Source organism: Anarhichas minor, unplaced genomic scaffold (genome assembly GCF_050575085.1).
Source record: "Anarhichas minor isolate MPS153535 unplaced genomic scaffold, ASM5057508v1 ptg000024l, whole genome shotgun sequence".
NCBI lineage: Eukaryota > Metazoa > Chordata > Actinopteri > Perciformes > Anarhichadidae > Anarhichas > Anarhichas minor.
The window spans coordinates 1,640,001-1,658,779 of record NW_027466470.1 but is presented as its reverse complement, the minus strand read 5'-3'; the positions used below and the strand labels follow the sequence as shown (position 1 = coordinate 1,658,779).

General features: G+C 43.3%; 1 protein-coding gene across 1 annotated transcript in view; it reads left to right on the top strand.

Annotated features, from left to right (window-relative positions):
• Nucleotides 1–18,779, top strand: part of LOC142956555 (disco-interacting protein 2 homolog C) — a 151,921-nt gene that overhangs the window by 76,957 nt on the left and 56,185 nt on the right. Inside the window, exons 2-4 of the mRNA XM_076098200.1 lie at nt 10,896–10,967; nt 15,336–15,446; nt 18,309–18,434. Coding sequence (XP_075954315.1) covers nt 10,896–10,967; nt 15,336–15,446; nt 18,309–18,434 — 309 coding nt within the window. The remainder of the gene's footprint in view (nt 1–10,895; nt 10,968–15,335; nt 15,447–18,308; nt 18,435–18,779) is intronic.

Here is an 18,779-nt window from a genome sequence, read left to right as displayed (position 1 = left end):
GGTTTGAACTGATTCTATACGACCACATTTCAGCTGCAGTGGTTTGCAGTTGAGGAATATGTATAGTGAGAGAAGCACTCAATACGCTTTCATTTGCTGATGCAATGGAGGATGTTTGTCTTTTGTTTTATTGGAGAGGAAAAAGAAAGACGTAACAAAAATAGTTAATAATATCTCAACCTAGGACAGTGCAGTAACATCAACGGGCCACATCATCCTGTATTTTACCAACTGTTTTTATTTTCACCCAAAATCCAACACTACCTCTGGTGCCAGAAGGTTCCAGGTTTACAGCTAGTTTCCATTTCTAAATGTTCTAAATGAAGCATGAATGCAAAAACAAATCCCGCCTCTGGCAGCTCAAATAGACGAGTGACAGGTTCACACAGTTCACATGAATACCCAGAATGCCTTGTGGCAGTGAGCAGCATGGCGTTGGCCTCGACACCGTAGAAGTCGGTCCTATCTGGGATCTGGGTGTGAAAGGCTAATACTGATGGTTTTACACAGCCTCTGGATTATGTACTCATCTGTGTGTGTATTTGTATATAATCTGCTGGGATTAAATACACTCTCGTCAAGCCGCAGCCGAAGCAGACAGTAAAAATCAAAAACAGCGATATAATCGAGTAGATCTCCTCACGAGCTCAGTTTTCTAACCATTAGCACAAACCCTCGGAGCTGAAGGGCTCATGAGCGCTTTGACCTGAGCTTTATTTATCCAGGGGAAGCTAACTGAGCACACATGTTTCTCTCTGCAGCAACGCCCTGCTTCATAATGCTCACATTTACACCACACCGTTCTCCACTGGAGCGTCTGGGGTTCTGTTTATTGTTAGAAGACTCCATGAAGGGACGGGAGCTGCTGAGAGTCTCAATAGTCTCTTTTCCCCGCACAAATTTTTCTGACCAGGTCTAGATATCTGAACTTATAAACTTTGGTTTCCCCCCAAACACGTGTTGCTGGAATCAGTGGAACTTGCTTTTTTCCTCTGATGTCCGATCGGAAAACCCGATCTTTCCCCGTAATCACAAGATTTGGACATTTTCTTGGGTATCCAAAGTAATTTAACTCAACGGTTACGCTGAGAGCAGGGACTAATAGCGGCTAATGCAGCAAGACTTTTCATGGTGCAGATTAGCCAAAATGTAAATATTATTGCTTATAACAATATGTTAATTTCAATACTTTCACTTTTTCAATAGCTTACATTTAATAAAAAGAAGAAACGGTCCGTCACCCAGGAGGCTGCTGTGGACGAGAAGACAACGTTGATTTATTTGTCACGTTACTTCCGTGCTTAATTAACCCAAACCACGATCTTTTACTAAACCTAACCAAGTAGTTTTGTTACCTTGATGTAACTAAGTAGTTTCCTGTGGAGACGGAGGTTTATTTTGAAAAGTAGTCAAGTAACGAGCAAGTATTGCTAGACTTTTCTTAAAAAAAAAAAGAAGAAAGATATCGTACAAATAGTTGTATTTGGATTTGTGGCAATGTGACATGAAATGCATCCATGATATTTGAATCATCTGCCGTCCTTTTCAATACTTTCCCTGTCAGTAGCTCACATTGTCTTTGTCAGGTTAGACATGACGGCACGGACGACTTGTAGAAAGCTACCGGTGGTAGCACCTCACGATCGTCTCAGGAATTCGGTTTTGTCATCAATGCTAGTGCCGTTAGCGACGGTTGTAACATGTGGAAGTGAGATGGAAATAAACGCTGCATGTTTGAGGAGAAAAGGAAAACAAACAAACGTATCAACTCCTCAGATAAATTGATCAGTATCATCTGCAAACAGGTGAATTCGAGGAACTTAATGTTAAACGTGCGACCCTCAATCGAGACTTTAACAACCCCGGCTCTACTCTCTCCTTCAGCTATTCTTACTGGTGTATGTGGTATGTTGATAACTTCATCCCACACAGGCTAAAACCCAAGCAATGTCAGACGCGTGTAGTGTAAAACATTTAGTTTCAGGAGTTAATATTACTTCTGAGTAGCTGAACTTTCCTAAACAAATCACGAGGTATAAAGGGAGTGAAGATACAGCCACGGGTTCAACAAGCTCATCCTTAATCCTGTCGCCTCTGTTTTCCACCGAGACAAAACATAAACTCCTGCATCGTATAGAGGAGAGTTATTGTAGCTGCTGCACTGCACCTCCCTGTGCCGCGTTGTACATTTCCTGGCTAACACAGCTGCTCTGTTTCCCCCCCCTGAGATCACAGTCAGCTACACCGAGAGCCAAAGTCTGGGTCAACACTTCCTCCTCTTCCTCCTTTTCTCCAGATTGCAGCTGGCGGATGTAATTGAATTAAGGAGGAAGCTTTGTGTTTTGGCTGTGGACGCAGCATATGATGGACGTGATGTGTGCACATAGGAACGCAAACCTGTTAATAGTTTTTATTCATGCTGCAAAATGATTTTCTAACATGCATGTTGTTGTTCAGCCTCATGAAGAAGTCATGAAGTATTATATATTTATACATACACATCTGGGAGCTCCCTGGTGCAACAGCTGTCTGACAGCCAACTTAACAAGTCTCAGGAGGTCAAGTGTTTTTAGGGAGTGGAGAGGGTTTCTCTCTCACTTCCACTGTTGTCAGTCTTTTACCTGCAGGCCAAACACACGATGTCCCACCTAGAGACATCACTCGGGTCGCTTTGATTTAAAGTCAGTTTTATTTTTCGACCCTGCAAATAAGTGTAGTTTCTGTTTTGTCAGTTTAAAATGATACTTTGCTGAAAAACGTTTGTAGAAACACGTTCCTGCTTGTTCTACTCGTTATCATACAACGTAACGTCCATGTACCGCGTCACGTGATAACAGGTGACCACTTATTAAGGCGTTTGTTTAGGTCAGATGGTGGGCACACGATTAAATTACAAAAATATACATTTTTTACGTTTTTTGAAACCAGTCTGATTTCCTGGCAGATATGAACGGCTACACAAAGCGACTCAGACCCGACCTCTTCAGCTCTGATTGCGTTGACCCGTGGGGCAGCATCATATTCCTTTTAAATGATCGCACATGGTGCATTTTGGGAAGTGTGCGGCTATTTTGAGTCTGTGTGGTCACTCCTGTGGGTTTCCTCCTAAGTAGCTTTTAGCAGCGGTTTTGATAAGACTTCGACACACACACACACACACACACACACACACACACACACACACACACACACACACACTCTCACTCTCACTCTCACTCTCTCTCTCTCTCTCTCTGTTAAACCCGCCGGTCTTACAGGGCATTAAACCCCCATTTTCATTGGCTCCAGAGCAGCTTGTTGTTTGGAGGCGTGTGAGACGCGCCGGGTCTCCCCTGATAACGCAGCACTTTGGAGGTTATCGACTGGCGGAGGTTTCTGCTCTGAAGTGATCTCTATCGGATCTTCTCCGTGATGGGGAGCACACTTTGCTCTCGTGCCAGCTGCTATCGGGTTGTATCTTTAATCTTTAGGAGCTGTTGGGAGGGTTCTCCCTCTTTACTGCAGTTGGCTGATGGAATTGGAGATTATTTGTCATCGTTTAGGCTTAAAGGAAATAAAGGGGGAGTGGAGGACCACGCAGGTTAGGAGGTCTTTTATCCGGATTTCACTTTTGCCGCCCGCTTTTATTCGGCCAACATCTCAACTGTGTGAGAAACTGGGTTCTTGCAGCTTCAGAGCTCTGACCTTCCTGTGCAAGAGAAGGTTGGGTGACCAATAACGTATCAACAGTTTTACACTTTGTTACAAAGAATTTAACAGTTCAAACAGGTGTGCAAACACAGTGCAATAGTATGAAAGACAAACAATATGGCTACATTATATACTATATACCTGGACCTCATGAGGAACTCCAGATGGTCACCTGATTTTCTGCTTTTCTAATTGTAGTTTTTAAGAAAACTACAATTTGTTTTAGATCCCTGAAAGAGACATTTTATTGTAGTTGACCCACATGCCTCCATAGGAGGTCAAAGGTCAAGGGAAGAGTTTTGGTTTTGCTGCTCTGTCGTTATTTCTCCGTTGTGTCAGTTTTATGAGAGACAGCTGTGAAACAAGAGAGAGATGTTTGTTTGTATGGAATCTTTAACTGTCACCGTTTCAGCCCTCAAGGTAAACATCGTGTGTGTGTGTGTGTGTGTGTGTGTGTGTGTGTGTGTGTGTGTGTGTGTGTGTGTGTGTGTGTGTGTGTGTGTGTGTGTGTGTGTGTGTGTGTGTGTGTGTGTGTGTGTGTGTGTGTGTGTGTGTGTGTGTGTGTTGGCACAGATGAACTGCAGCAGTATTGAGTATCAAAGGTTATTTCGTTCTATTTTGAGAAACTTCTTCCGTAGGCAAATTTCTACCGGCTGTAGGATCCGGTCTGTTGGACGGACACACACACATAATATTATATACGGTTGAAAAGGTTGATGAATGACCTCCAATCAGGTAAATCTAAATGTAAACAGTGTGGTTGTGGAGGAACAAAGATTCACTTTAGTGAGAGGAAATCGTCTTATTTTGAAAGGACAGGATTTTGTTCTTCACCTACAGACCGACATTAGTTTAACTTTTTTATGGTGAAGTTCTTAATATTTCAGTAGATATTAATGAATACGTTTGAGATTATCACAATATTGATTTCATCCACACTGCCCCCCCCCCCTTCTGTTGGCAGCTATCCCCGTGGTAACAACTAAAAGATGGGAGGTACACATCCCGAAGGGGCTTGTGTGTGTGTGTGTGTGTGTGTGTGTGTGTCCTCTCACCTCACTGTGAAGTCAGCGACAAACAAACCAAATTGTTTGTTTTGCTGATGTCATCGGGAAGGGTGTTTGGGCAGGCAGCTTGGGCCGTACCAACTGAGGAGAGATGGGGGGGGGGTTGTTTATGGTGTCTCTCACACACACACACACACACACACACACACACACAACTGGGGGGAGAAGTAGTTCCTTCCAGACTAAAAGAGGAGAGTAAATAGTGAAATATTTGCCAACCAATCCTGTGCGTGCGTGTGTGTGTGTGTGTGTGTGTGTGTGTGTGTGTGTGTGTGTGTTATCAACAAAGGCAGCATCAGTAGCTAAATGTCAGCAGACACCTTCAGCCCTTTTGTCTGCTCAGAGGAGGATGACCTGCTCCTCTTTGAAACTAATAAGCTGCTTGTCTTTTGTGTGTGTGTGTGTGTGTGTGTGTGCACACTAATAGAAAGTGTGTGTGTGTGTGTGGGGGGGGGGGAAACAATCAACCAGTGTTTTCACACACTGAGTGGCGGTGGGAACCACAGACGAGGACGGAGGCTCATCTGAGAGAAGCATGAAGCCGAGCTCCTCAGGTTTTTGTCCGCGTGATGCTCGGTGAGTACGTTTTCGTGTGTGTGTGTGTGTGTGTGAGCGTGTGTGTGTGAGAGAGAGTGAGCTGGTTATCTGGATCTAATTAGCTTAATTAGAGAAATGCTTCATTTGTTTTCGCTTCACTGTGTTTGTTTTTTCTCACTGATGGACTGAAGGAATACATGAGTCTGAATATCACATCTTAACTTTGTATTACGTCATCGTTAGCATTGATGCTAACTAGTGAAAATATCATGAGCGCCATGACTCACTAAACCTAGTATCATTGGTATAGTGGTAGTAGTACCGTGTGTAGTATTTAATTGTCTGTGTACTTTTGATGCTGTAACTCTCTCGTTAGATTGAAGTGAAGTGGTTCATACGACACATTTAACATATTATGAGCTCATTACATGATGAAATATTGAATATTATTATCACTGCTTCGGGTTTAACAAAGATTATCGGCACTGCAAGTTTATTTAAACAGCAGCGAGTCAATTCAAAGCACTTTCTATGAAAAGACAAAAACATTCTAAAAGTTTAACGTAAATACAATTTAAAACTCATTCAAGAGCAACAGAAACAAGCTGAACTACAGTGAACCAGTGCAGTGAAGATAAGAAGTAAAGGCAGGAGGAAGCTTCATGCACCGTGTGAAGCACATCACACGCAGAGACGGTTAAACATCAAATGTTTTAAAGATGATGAAGAAACTGAAAACCGCTCAACGCAAAGTTGACAAACGAGCTCGATGTGCCTGCATGTGAGGAGGGGAGCTAAAGTCCTGACTCAGCATGTTGTCACTGCAAACACCTGCTGCCTCGTGTGTGTGCGTGTGTGTGTGTGTGTGCGTGTGCGTGTGTGTGTGGTTTGCGGTTTGCTTCCTCTCCCCATTTTCTTATTTATGACAATATGTCACTAATTAATAGAACATATATTTTTTGCTATTTACAACATTTAATGAAAAACACCAAAATCTATCAAATGCTTTCAGCGTGTTTTTGGTCTTTTAACAACAACGTTTTACATCTTTAACCTGAATAAATATCCTCGATATTGTTTTATTCATATAACTTGTAGCAGCATGAATGTAGCGGACAAATCACTAAAATATGATGATGATGATAATTATGAGAACAGCGTGACGTGTTTGCAAAATTACAGGTTCTTAATTTATAAAAAGTCAGTTTGAGACAATTAAGAGCCTCAATCTCACAGAACAGAACCACGTTCCCCATGAGCCCCTTTTATTTATTTATTGTTACGTTTTTATTGTTTTCTCTTCATTAATACACAATCTTCTCCACTTCAGCCTATTTGAGAAGCGTCAATCAAACGGCATCTTTTATATCTGGTGTTCCCTTCAGACATGACATCACTACTTCACTAAACGATCATCTCCCAGTAAAAAACATTACAAAGCACTTTATGCTAGTTTATGTTGTTGTTGTTGGCGCTGTAATATCATGAGAACTATTTATATTTTATATGAATCTCATCTCGAGACGGGCAGATTGTGGTTGCAAGTGATGCACAATTCAATCTTTGTCTTTTGTCCTCATTCCAGACAGACAGACAGACAGACAGACGTGTGATGGTGTGGTCCAGAGTCACATGACAGAAACCTCTTTTCCTTTGTCACTATCTGTCTCTCTCTCTGTCTCTCTGTGTGGAAACAATAAAATCAACTCTGTTTCCTTTTTAGGTGTTGAATAGATGCAACACTTATCTCTCTCTCTACCTTTTTATTAATGTCACTCTCTCCTCTGTTCTGACTTCTCTTTCCTTATCATTCTCACTCTTTTCTTCATATCTCTCTCTCTCTCTCTCTCTCTCTCTCTTACTGTATATGGTCATGGAGGCTCTGCTCAGCTGTTTCTGTATGAACAGACTGGAGCTGATTCGTGCTCTGACGCATTAATCGGCTGCAGCCTCATCTCTCCTGCTCCAGTCTTTCTGCAGAGAGGTCTGACTCTGTCGGTGTTCTGAAGCCTCGAGTTCAGCATTTTGGCCGACGGCATGTACGTCTCTGGTAGAGACCTGTCAATCACCGTAGCCCCGCCCTAAAGCATCCCCTGCTTTATGGTCTGTTTGACTCTAAATGGACCATAAGTTACTAAATGAACATCATGCTGTATTGAAGAAGACTTGAAACTAGAGATTGAGACCATAAACTCATGTTTACAATGTTTACTGAGGTAATAAATCAAGAGAGAAGTAGAGTCATTTTCTCATAGACTTCTATACAACCAGAGGTTCTGGTTGCCGTCTAGTTAAAACACGAAAAAGGTGACATGTAATAAAAGTTTACATTTCTCAGCAACAGCATTTCAAATAGCAAGTTTTTATCTCCTGTCCGGGTCAAACTGACAATAGTTGTAACTTTTTATGTCTGATTCAGAGAGTTTGACGTCAGAGGTTTCATCTCAGCCTCTCGCTAAACTGCTGTGATATATAACACGTTGGTCAGGCGCCGTGTGTGTGTGTGTGTGTGTGTGTGTGTGTGTGTGTGTGTGTGTGTGTGTGTGTGTGTGTGTGTGTGTGTGTGTGTGTGTGTGTGTGTGTGTGTGTGTGTGTGTGTGTGTGTGTGTGTGTGTGTGTGTGTGTGGAAACCTCCTCACACTTACACCTACACTCTCTGACCAGTGTTCTAACAGCTCGTGGCACCAAAAGAAGCAGACGGTGGAGGAATATTAGTCATCCTCCCTTTCCTCTGCCTCTATTTAAAGATCTTCATCCCTCCATCCTCATCCTGTCCACGGTCTCAGAATGAAGACGGACGTTTCGTTGCTTCTTTACAAACCGGAAGTTTAGTAGTTTGTTCTATCAGTAACAACAACACTGTACTGAGAAAAGTGTGTCAATAAACTTTATACTTCCTGCTTTCGTCGGATATCTACAGGTGCTACGAGTGCTGGAGGAAAGCAGCCCGGGGTTAGCCTCCCTGCTAGCCGCGCGGCTACATCGTTAAACCATGTTTCCTTCTCAAAGAAAGTGTGGACGAATGAAGTGCTTTATGTAGAGCTCATTAATATTCATGTATCTTGTAGTATTCGTACCATGTAGCTTCTAACCGTCTCACTGAACAGCTCGCTGACTGTGACTTTCATTTTCATTTCCTCTTTCCCAATAATGTCACGATAAAGTCAAGAAGACGAGTGTGTGTCACTTTAAGAAGTTGTTATGTTGAGGACAAGGTCAGACCTCCCTCCCTTCATCCCTCCGTGTCTCCTCTTCCTCTCTGCAGGACGGTTAGCTCCCCTACCAGAGATGCTAATTATCTCCATGTGCCTCGCCTTCACGCTACCAGAAACACACACACACACACACACACACGTGCGCGTGTCACCGATGACGTCCGTGCCCACAGTCGGGTGTCTTTATCCGAGCCGTTAGTCACATGAACGTGTGTTTAAGAAGGATTTGTCAAGTTCCGTGTTCGACAAATCCGCTTCAGGTTTAGCGTCACTGAGGCCTGTTCCACTCTGATTTACTCTGAATCGTCTTTTCTTAATTTATTTTCACTGAGTCATCCTGTAGCGTCAGATACAGTTGTGACAACTCTTCTGTCTGTGTGTGAAAGCACATGTAGTGTGTGTGAGTGTTTGAGAAGGAATATTTAATTATTTTATGAAGGAATATTTGGCATTTTTTGAGAGATGTGCGTTTAATTGGTTTTCTTTAAAAACAAAGTACTCCTGCGACACACGCGTCTAATTATCAGACAATATACAAATAAAAAAAACACAGTTACACAAAACAACGTGGAACATGGGCTGTTAAATATAATGAAACAACACAAACTGTAAATCACATGTTGTACCTGACACGGGGTGAGATGTTTACGTAGTATAGTCTGTCTTGGCCTCCGTGTTGTTGTACTGTATAGTGCATGTATTGAATATGTCCGTTCCAAACAATGTGATTGGTTGATGAATTTGTTCGTCGTGCGAAAGCTCAGAAAAAAATTGACTTTGATCCGGAAAAAGTTCGGAAGAAAATATTGAGGGCTTTTAAGGAAGCTGCATCGTTTACACTGATGCTGTTTTAGTTTGTTCATCCGTCTTCTTTACGGTATTCTTTCTGTCTTCTTTCTGTCTTCTTTCTCTTTCTTCTACACCCCTCACCCACTCTGTCTCCCTTACATCTCTTAACTTCCTCTTCCTGTTACGTCGTCTCCTCTTCCTCATCCTCTACTCTCATAGCATCTCCTCCTCTTCCTCATCCTCTATTCTCATAGCATCTCCTCCTCTTCCTCATCCTCTATTCTCATAGCATCTCCTCCTCTTCCTCATCCTCTATTCTCATAGCATCTCCTCCTCTTCCTCATCCTCTACTCTCATAGCATCTCCTCCTCTTCCTCATCCTCTACTCTCATAGCATCTCCTCCTCTTCCTCCTCTCGACCCAGACGAGCATCCAGTACTCTCATGGTGCTTATTCCTTGTTGACAGGACCGCCCTCTCTCACATTACCAGTTTGATTGACGTCTCTTAATCTGCACTGAGAGCTCCATCCCACCACTCAGCACTTTACAAACTGCATTACCCACGTCTCCTCTCTCTCTCTCTCACTGTCTCTCACTCTCACTCTCACTCTGTCTCGCTCTCTCTCTCTGTCTCTCTCCCTCACTCTCACTCTCTCTCTCTCTCGCACTCTCTCTCTCTCGCACTCTCTCTCTCTCTCTCCCTCTGTCTCTCTCTCTCTTTCTGTCTCTCTCTCTCTCTCCCTCTGTCTCCCTCTGTCTCTCTCTCTCTCTCTTGTCTGCTTTCACACCATTATCTTTTTTTTTTTAAATGTGTCTTTCGATTTCCCTAAAGAATTTCTCTCAGCTCTTAAACTCCAATTCCCATGATGCTCCTGTCTTTTGCTTTCCGCTCTCCTCTTAAGCGGTTCCCTTATTCCACCAAGAAAGTGTTTTTTTATTTTTTATTCACTCATTCTACAAGTCGGGTGGAGTTAAACACAATCCTGACACCGTCGATTTAAAACAAGCACTCTGCTGACTTTTCTTTTCTTCTAAAACCTTCTTTGTGAATGTGACTCCGCCCGCCCGGCGTTCCCCAGAAAACACAACACAACAGCGCCAACACTCCTCTGTGAGGGAGCTATTGGAATCAGATGTGCTGCGTGGAAATCTGCTGATGGTGCCTTTAGGTGCGCTTGATTTATTGCCTCACAGGTCGATCAGCAGGTTTTGAGGCGGTTAGTCGCAGCGTGGTGAAAGGTGAATTAAGTGCATCTGCAGAACTTTGAGGTTCAAATGTATGCACACACACACACACACACAGACACACACAGACACACGTCCAAACTGCACCATCTGGTCCCGGTTGAGTGGAGAGAATGACGAAGCGTAACGTGATCAGCTTCTTGTTGCAGCTTTTTATGGAATATTTATTTCTCTGTCATTTGCTTCTTCTTCATATATTTATATAATTCGTAGCCTTAGATATTTGTATTTTCCGAGCGTTAGTATCTTTGAAACAAAGTCCCGAGGGGTTAGAAGAGCCCTGGGGCAGCAGCTTTTTCACTCATCAAAGAATATGCAAAGTAAATGTGTCTCTGTGTTTGTCTCTGGCAGGTGATATCACACAGAAGGGCTATGAGAAGAAGAGATCCAAGCTGATCGGAGCCTTCTTCCCACAAGCACCAGGTAACACTTTACCTTTTTAACGCAGCGATTAAAAATCTGATCTGATTTTGGAAATGAATCTGAGACGGTAGAACGGACGGATGTTTGATTTAGAATTATTCTCAGTCAGCAGGCAGGACTTTGTGTTCCACTTAAAGAGCCCTTCAGCCCAGAAACCCAGTTAGGTATTTAGTCAGTACGCACTGTGAGGGTTCCTCCTCAAAGGAGACTCCTCCAGATTGAGTAGATGTTGATTCTGGTCTTGGTACGTTTAATAAATCATCGCTAGTTGAGTTGTTTTTGGTAACACAACACAGATGGATGTTATTGAGTCCGACCTCAAAGGATCTGAGAGTCCATCTCACAGTAAGACGTCGCATCAGACTGACTGCTGAGGACCGGAGCGTCACTGGAGACCAGCAGACACACTATTACTGGAAAATACCGTCTGTGTGTGTGTGTGTGTGTGTGTGTGTGTGTGTGTGGGGTGGGGGGATGTCAGGAAGTGCATTATGGGAAGGAATGAAGGGTGTGGGATGGAGAAAATGTGTGGTATTCACATCCAGGCCCAGTGGGGGGTCGTCCCTAGTTCGCTATGGGAGGAACCGGATGACACACACTCCTCCGTGCACACACAGACACACTCACACACCAGTACCACGGCTTCCTTCCCTGTGATGTATTTCAACCCTCAGGCCTGTTAATCTGCGCTGCTCTACACAGTGGAGCTAATATGGTTTTGATTAAAGCGTTTACAGCTTTCAAAGTCGGTGGATTTCCCCGGTTACCCAGATTAACATGGTTTCACATCATGGATTAGCTTCAGTTTACTCACAGGGGACTCTGATATCATGAGATTCAGAACGCCGTCCTTTCAATATCAGCCAGAAAATAAATAGTTATTGATTCATACTCTTGGTATAATATCCAGTCTTTAGTCATAGACGAGAAGAACATGGATATAGTGGCGGTGATTAATTAACTAATGCTTATGTCCCGATGGCATATTTGTTGACTGAATGTTGGCCGATAACGGCGGTAAAGTAACCACCTCAGCTGGCCTCTCATCTCCAAGTCTTAGTCCAGACACTCTACCAAGAAAATGTCTTGAAGCAAGAGTCTCTAGTCTGGCAACCTGAAATACAAACTTCCCGAGGAGGCTGCAGTGTGATGCTCAGATAATGAGCACTAGTCCACGGGCACAAACCCCCGACCTTAAAGCAGCTATTGTAGAGTCAGACGATATCCAGCCTTCAGCTTCTCCGGGAGAATATTATCAACCTCTGGCTGTATTTCTTAACTACCTCCATGACCTCTGCCAGCAGTGATTGACAAGGCTTCCCCCGAGTTCTCTGGCTTTGTCCTCCACACAGGATGTCGGCTGGTTTCCTTCCACCGTCCAACAATATCCTTTGTCACTTTTTTCTGCTAAAAATACAGATGGACTGGTTGGTTTGCTTAAAATTTGATCTACATTCTCTGGGGCTATTGCACTGAAGGCAGGATACTCGATGGCCGTTGAGAAGTGAAAATCTTTGGCTGACTTGTCCGTCATTTGTGAATAATTCCCAAGAGCTCACCTGGAAAGAACAAATGTAATTTGCTACTAAGTAAAGGTATTTCCATGAAACTAAAGCTCAATTTAAACCAAGTTCAATATTCATTTATACCAGTGCAGTGACCAATCAGAGCGCTTGCTCGTTAATAACAGGCTCGTTGCTCCCGGTACTGATGCTTGTAGTGTGGTCTGTTGTCGGGGAACAAAATCGAATTAGCTTAAACATTGTCCAAAAAAAAAACTATTTTAAATAACCAAATCATATCGTATGTCCCCAGGGTCTGATCCGGTTGGTTGGTTCGTGATGCCTTCTATGAGCCCAGTTGGTGGAGTGTAGAACATAATGAAACACCAGCGGGTACAATAGCATCTTAGCGTGCAAGTTTGCTTGATGGAGCTAGCTGCCGTTAGCCCGCTTCGTTGATTCATAGCACGCTAGGTTGCTAGCTTTAGTCTGTAATAAACATGCTAGCTGGCTAACTAGCTTAACAGGACATGTGAATAGTCTCGTATTTATAATCTTGCTTATAAAAGAATGTAGTTTAAAATGACTCGATAGCTCTCACCAAGATGAGAAACATGTAAAATCACTTTCACCAAAGACGGTCCAGGTTGATAATTTGCAGCTGTATTAACTTAGTTTATGGTTCTTGGTTTGTTTGTAATAAGTCACCGTGAGATCAGAAAGTCTTTTGCTTAGAAGAGAATAAAACTGCTGTAAATGAGATCAACCATCTCTTACACTGCTCAGCATTTATGTATTTTCCCTCTGAGAGCACTTCGGTTCATCTCTTATTCAGAGCAGGCTGTGAGCCTTGAAGTGTGAACTTTTTAAATGATTAATTAATGATTCATTCAGGCCTTTTGTTAGCGAGTCTTTGATCTGGGAACACATTACAAACCTTAAATCATACACCAAGAACAGCTGAGGCTCTCTAAACTGGAGTCAAGACGTAGTGTTTCACGTCTTTAAAATGTTGTTTAAACGGTTAAGAAAACTTTAAAGTAACTGGAAGACTTTTTATTTTTATTTCAATACTGTCTTTCATCTGTTAATGTAATGGATTTATCCTCTGGGGACCATGAGTATTTGTACCAAATTTCATGTCATTTCCATTGTTAGACCGCCTTTGAAACCCCCTTAAAATATTGAATATTTAAAGTGTTTCCTTTGACTAATTTATAAATGGACAAACAAAGAAATACGAATGCACAATCTGCAGGCAGAATAAGTCGAGTAAGAAGAAACGAGAGGAAGTAGAACGAGTCAGGAGGGGGGAATCCATCCACTCAGACTCCCCAGAGGATACAGCAAAGGTATTTCCCAGATCTGTCATTTATTGCAGCGCTCGCTGGCGGTCGTTATACGGTCGGCTAATCAACTTTTAGCTTTCCTCCCGAGCACCAGCGATACTCTGAGAGCTCTAAATGAAGACGGACGAGGATGGAAGTGTGACGCTGAGATGGATGCTCGTAGATCAGCGGTTCCGGAGCGGTCGTAGCTGTCAGTAACACGGTGGTTATTATCATCAGACTTATTGATTGGTGTGTAGGGAGGTTGTTTTCTACTCTCTGTGTGTGTGTGTGTGTGTGTGTGTGTGTGTGTGTGTGTGTGTGTGTGTGTGTGTGTGTGTGTGTGTGTGTGTGTGTGTGTGTGTGTGTGTGTGTGTGTGTGTGTGTGCGCGTGCGTACAGGTGTATAGATCTACCTCAGTTTCTGTCTCTCACGTGGCGTCTAAAATCGTTCATTTGTTTGTAGTTTTGTGATTAACTGCGTTTTTCTTTCTTTTCTATCGGCTGTTTTCTACAAACTGAATTTACTTCCTGGACTGTGTGTGAGTTTTACATGTCTTGTGGGGACATAAATCTAGGTACATAGTCACATTGTAGGGACACGCCCAATGCAAGTCCCCACACCCTAAATCATGACGTGTTAGGGTGAAGCCTTGGTGTAAGGTTGGGGTAAATCTCCAGGAAATGAATGTCAACGTAATGTCCCCCAAAGTCATGAAAACGCGTCTCCGTGTGTCTTGGCTGGTGTTTACTTGCTGAGGTAAGCTGATTTTCCTTCTTTTTTTTAAGGTCGGGGGTCATCAAAGTCTGACACTGTGAACCCCCTTAGACAAAATTGAGATAATAGCGCCCATCATCCGACCGTAGTACCCCATTTTTGTTTACATGTTGGCAGATTAGCACCATAAAAAGTAAGACAAATGATCTATTAGTACTTCCTGTTTGCGGTGTCGTAATCTTTTTACTTTGATGCTGAAGAAAAGTTCAAACGTGATGATTCTCAGGCAGGTTCTGTTGTTCTATGAAGTTTTTTCTCTAATCATGAAGTTTGATTGCGATGGACATTGGAAGTAATGACGTCCCAGAGGAGTGTAAGTCACACTGAATCTAAAGGTGTGTGTGTGTGTGTGTGTGTGTGTGTGTGTGTGTTCAGATTGGACTCAGCTACTTCGTGTAAACTCTGCGTAGGAGTGTGAATTTTGAATGGAATTGGGGCAATGGGCCGGCGAAGGCTTTTGAAGGCAGCTTAATTGAGCTGTGAGTCACATCCTCTGCTGCTGCAGCTTGTGGCCGTGTCGGTAACGGGAACAAATCAGCAGCTGCAATAACTAACCTGCTGTGTGAAGGTCTCTCCCTCCTAATTCACCTAGCTTCTGTTATTAATCAATGATTTATTTACAGAAAACATGCACATCCTGTATGTCTTTGCACAAAAACAAAGAATTCAGAAGAAATTTGACAAAGATGTGAATGTTCTGTGGGGTTATTCACTTTAGAAACACAAAGGCTTTAAATGAAACCTGATCCCTTCTGTTCCAGGAATGGACCCGTCCACGGGCCAGGAGAGGAGAACCCCGGCCACCCCGTCCTCGTCCTCCCGGTACCACCGCCGGCGGTCTTCTGGCTCCAGAGACGAACGTTACCGATCGGGTAAGAGGGACGGTTTGTCCTTGACTACACGTCTGTGGGACATTTTGTCTCTGTGGTGTTTGTCTGTCTTTCTATCGACTCTGTGTTAACATCGGGGACACGGAGTTCATATCATCGACGTTGTGTTGATCTCCGCCGTGCTGGCAAAATAATGAGTTAAATTAGCTTTGTTAATCACCTCATGAGCTCAGTGGGTCATGTGTGATAACTAAGCAGGACATGGTTACATTCTCTAATTTAAATTCTTTCCAATAAAGCGAGGATGTGATTATAATATAGTACAAAGAGTTATCTGCATAACTGGAGTTAATATTAATTTGTTTATATGTAAAGAAGGGACGTAGAAGTACTGCCTGTGTATTAATTATCTTAAGTCTTATTATCTCCACCAATGTTACACATCAGAATTGGAGAAATTGTCTCCAATGGCTGAGGTCAGGCACCTCCAGCAGGGAGGGTCACTATGGAGTTGCATTATGGGAAATGTAGGATCCAGTGTTTTTGGAGCCAAGCCGTTTTCTCATATGAACACGAGACAATGGCCGACAATTTACGCGTTGATTTCCTCTCCAGTTAGACGTTCGCGTTGGCGCCTTCGTGTTAATGACTCTTCCTCTTCCTCCTCGGATGTTTGCATTCTTTCGTTTTCCCGACATTCGCCATTTGCCAACGCGTCCACTTGCTCGCTGTGTATTCTCCGTAACATGACCTCTGCTATTAGCAGATGGGCTCAATCCGACATTACAAAGACTTTAAGGAGCTGGCAAGTTTAACTCTGTGTAACTCTGCTTTTTCACATACAGCTGCTCTGGGTGATGATTAAAACAGTTGAGGGTTGCAGTGCACGTGTGGAAGAGGCTCTATATACTATAGGGACTAAAAGACAGAATATCTCGGCCACGGCGGCTTCAATTTTGTGTCCAATCCGTCCCTCATGGATCCTCAAATTTAAAGAAAGTAAAATCCTGAATCCGTGGTGTGTGCTTTTAATTTATGCTCTCTGGTGAGGAGTGCCTTGTGTTGAACAGGACAGAAGAATGCTGTATTGTGTTGTGCAACTGGTTAATGTAGGTTTGTTGGCAAACAGCAGCTCTGCTCAACGGCAGTTGAGAAACAGAACCATGTGGAAGATGTTGAAAGAAAAGAAATGAAATGAAGTCAAACATTTCCTGCTCTTTCATGTAAATAGTTGAAGAAAAACAGAGTTGTTGTTGTTTCCAGGTGAAGTTATCCTCAATGTCGTGAGTATAGACTGATACTGATGTCGATATTTATGATAAAGATACATCGGCTCATAGTCGTGCTTTTTAACATGAACAAACAATCTCGAGGAGGGCTGTACCCAAACCACATTCCACAGTTCTGTTTTTGGATTTGATCCCAAACGTTGATGAGCTCCACACTTCACCCCCGATCCCCTCTGAGGACAGCCATGCTGATCTTCTCCAGTCTCTCTCTGCAGACCGGGCTGCAGCAGATCCAGTGTTTGGCACAGATTTGCGAAAACAAGAAAAGAAAAGCTTTTGACAAATCTGTCGCGGCTCTAACAACACGCATTGTCTGGTTTTGTTCCATGTGGTGTCCTGTAAAGATTAATATTGGATTACCTGAGGGTTTCAAATTATTTTCAGTGGCATCGCATTCGAAATGAATCTGTAAGAATATTTGCTGTGGTGACATTTGGGTGGTTTGTGATCCAGATAGTCCAATCAGAAGAGATCCTGGATCCGTGGGGGAAACCAGGTTTACTTATTGTTCGAGTCCCACATGCTGCCGGAGAGTTTGTTTGAGTTCGTTCTGACAGACAATACATTCTGACAGTGAAAACCTTTTAACGCACAAAAGCGAAAGAAAAGCTGCGTGAGCACCTTCACGCGCCGGCCACATGTTTAAGTTAGCTCCTCATCCCGACATCAGTGCACACACAAGCCAGACTAACGTACATCTGAGCCCCATTCATCCTGACAAATGTCTTCCTTGTGTCGTTGTCGGGTCCCCAGCTGTGCCCTCTGACGTTGAAACTAACCCAGCTGTGGCTCCATCGCAGCGCTTTATCTCGCTCTTACAAACACTCATTTACAAAACGTCTCCTTCGCCCGAGGCTCCCCGAACTTATTCCAGTCGGAGACCTCGAGGCCTCGTGGGAGCCGCCGTCAGAGCTGTGAAACTGAATGTGGATAAACGGGAACACGGCTGGTAGTCCGGCTGCTGCTTTTCTACTTTATTGCTTTGATGGATTTCTCTGCACCTTCGTTCACCTTCGTTCACCTTCGTTTACACGGGACGCCACGTTAGTGAGAGATCTACTTCCTGCCTTAGCTTACTGGGTCAGAAATATTGGATTCTTTGATTTTGACAAAGACCTCCAACAACACACGGTTTTAATCTGTAATACTACGTTGTATTGTATAAATATTTGCCTCTGAGATGTTGTAAAAGTATAGAAAGTACCTCAAAGTTATACTTGAGTACTTAGTTATTTTCCACCGTTAGAAGAATATCGAGCTCAGTGTTTTTGGAGGAAAATTGATGAAACATTTCTCTCCATTTGAACAGCTTTGTGTATATCAGGAACACAATAGATTAATGCTCACCGTTAGTTATCAAATGTGCGTTACCCACCGTCAGTACGAGCCTCTGGTTTCACTACAGCTCACACTCTGGTACAGTTAATTTCACACTGCATTATACAGCAGCAATAACAGCTGATTAACCAACGCAGACGTGGTGGATTGTTAATATGAATGTTAAGCATCAACAACACCATTGTCTTACTGCACAGATATTAAGGTTAATCGATGTCTTTCTGGCGGGCGGAGAAAAACTGGTTAAAACGCTGAAGTAATGTTTGTGTGTGTCCAGATGTGCACACAGAGGCCGTGCAGGCGGCGCTGGCCAAACACAAAGAGAGGAAGATGGCGGTGCCGATGCCTTCGAAGAGACGGTCGCTGGTGGTCCAGACCTCAATGGACGCCTACACACCGCCAGGTACGAACACGGTTTCATCTCTGCAACAAGCACGGACACAATGATTAGTCACGCTTCACCAAAAGATGACTTTTTGTATCGTATGACATGTTACACCTGATTCCCAACTACAGCTTCAGAATGAGACGAATGCTTCAGAAAGGACGGTAAAAGACTCAGTCAGGGTTAGGAAGAGATCGTTGAAATAACTTTGAGTAACTAACTCAGTTCCGTTACTTAAGTACGCGAGTTACGTGACAAAATCAAGGTTGACTTCTCGTTTCCCACGGTGCATGAACATCAATCTCCTGGTGAGAGAGCGTTTTTTGTTTGACCCATCCAGCTTAACTCTCTCCCGCCCTTCGT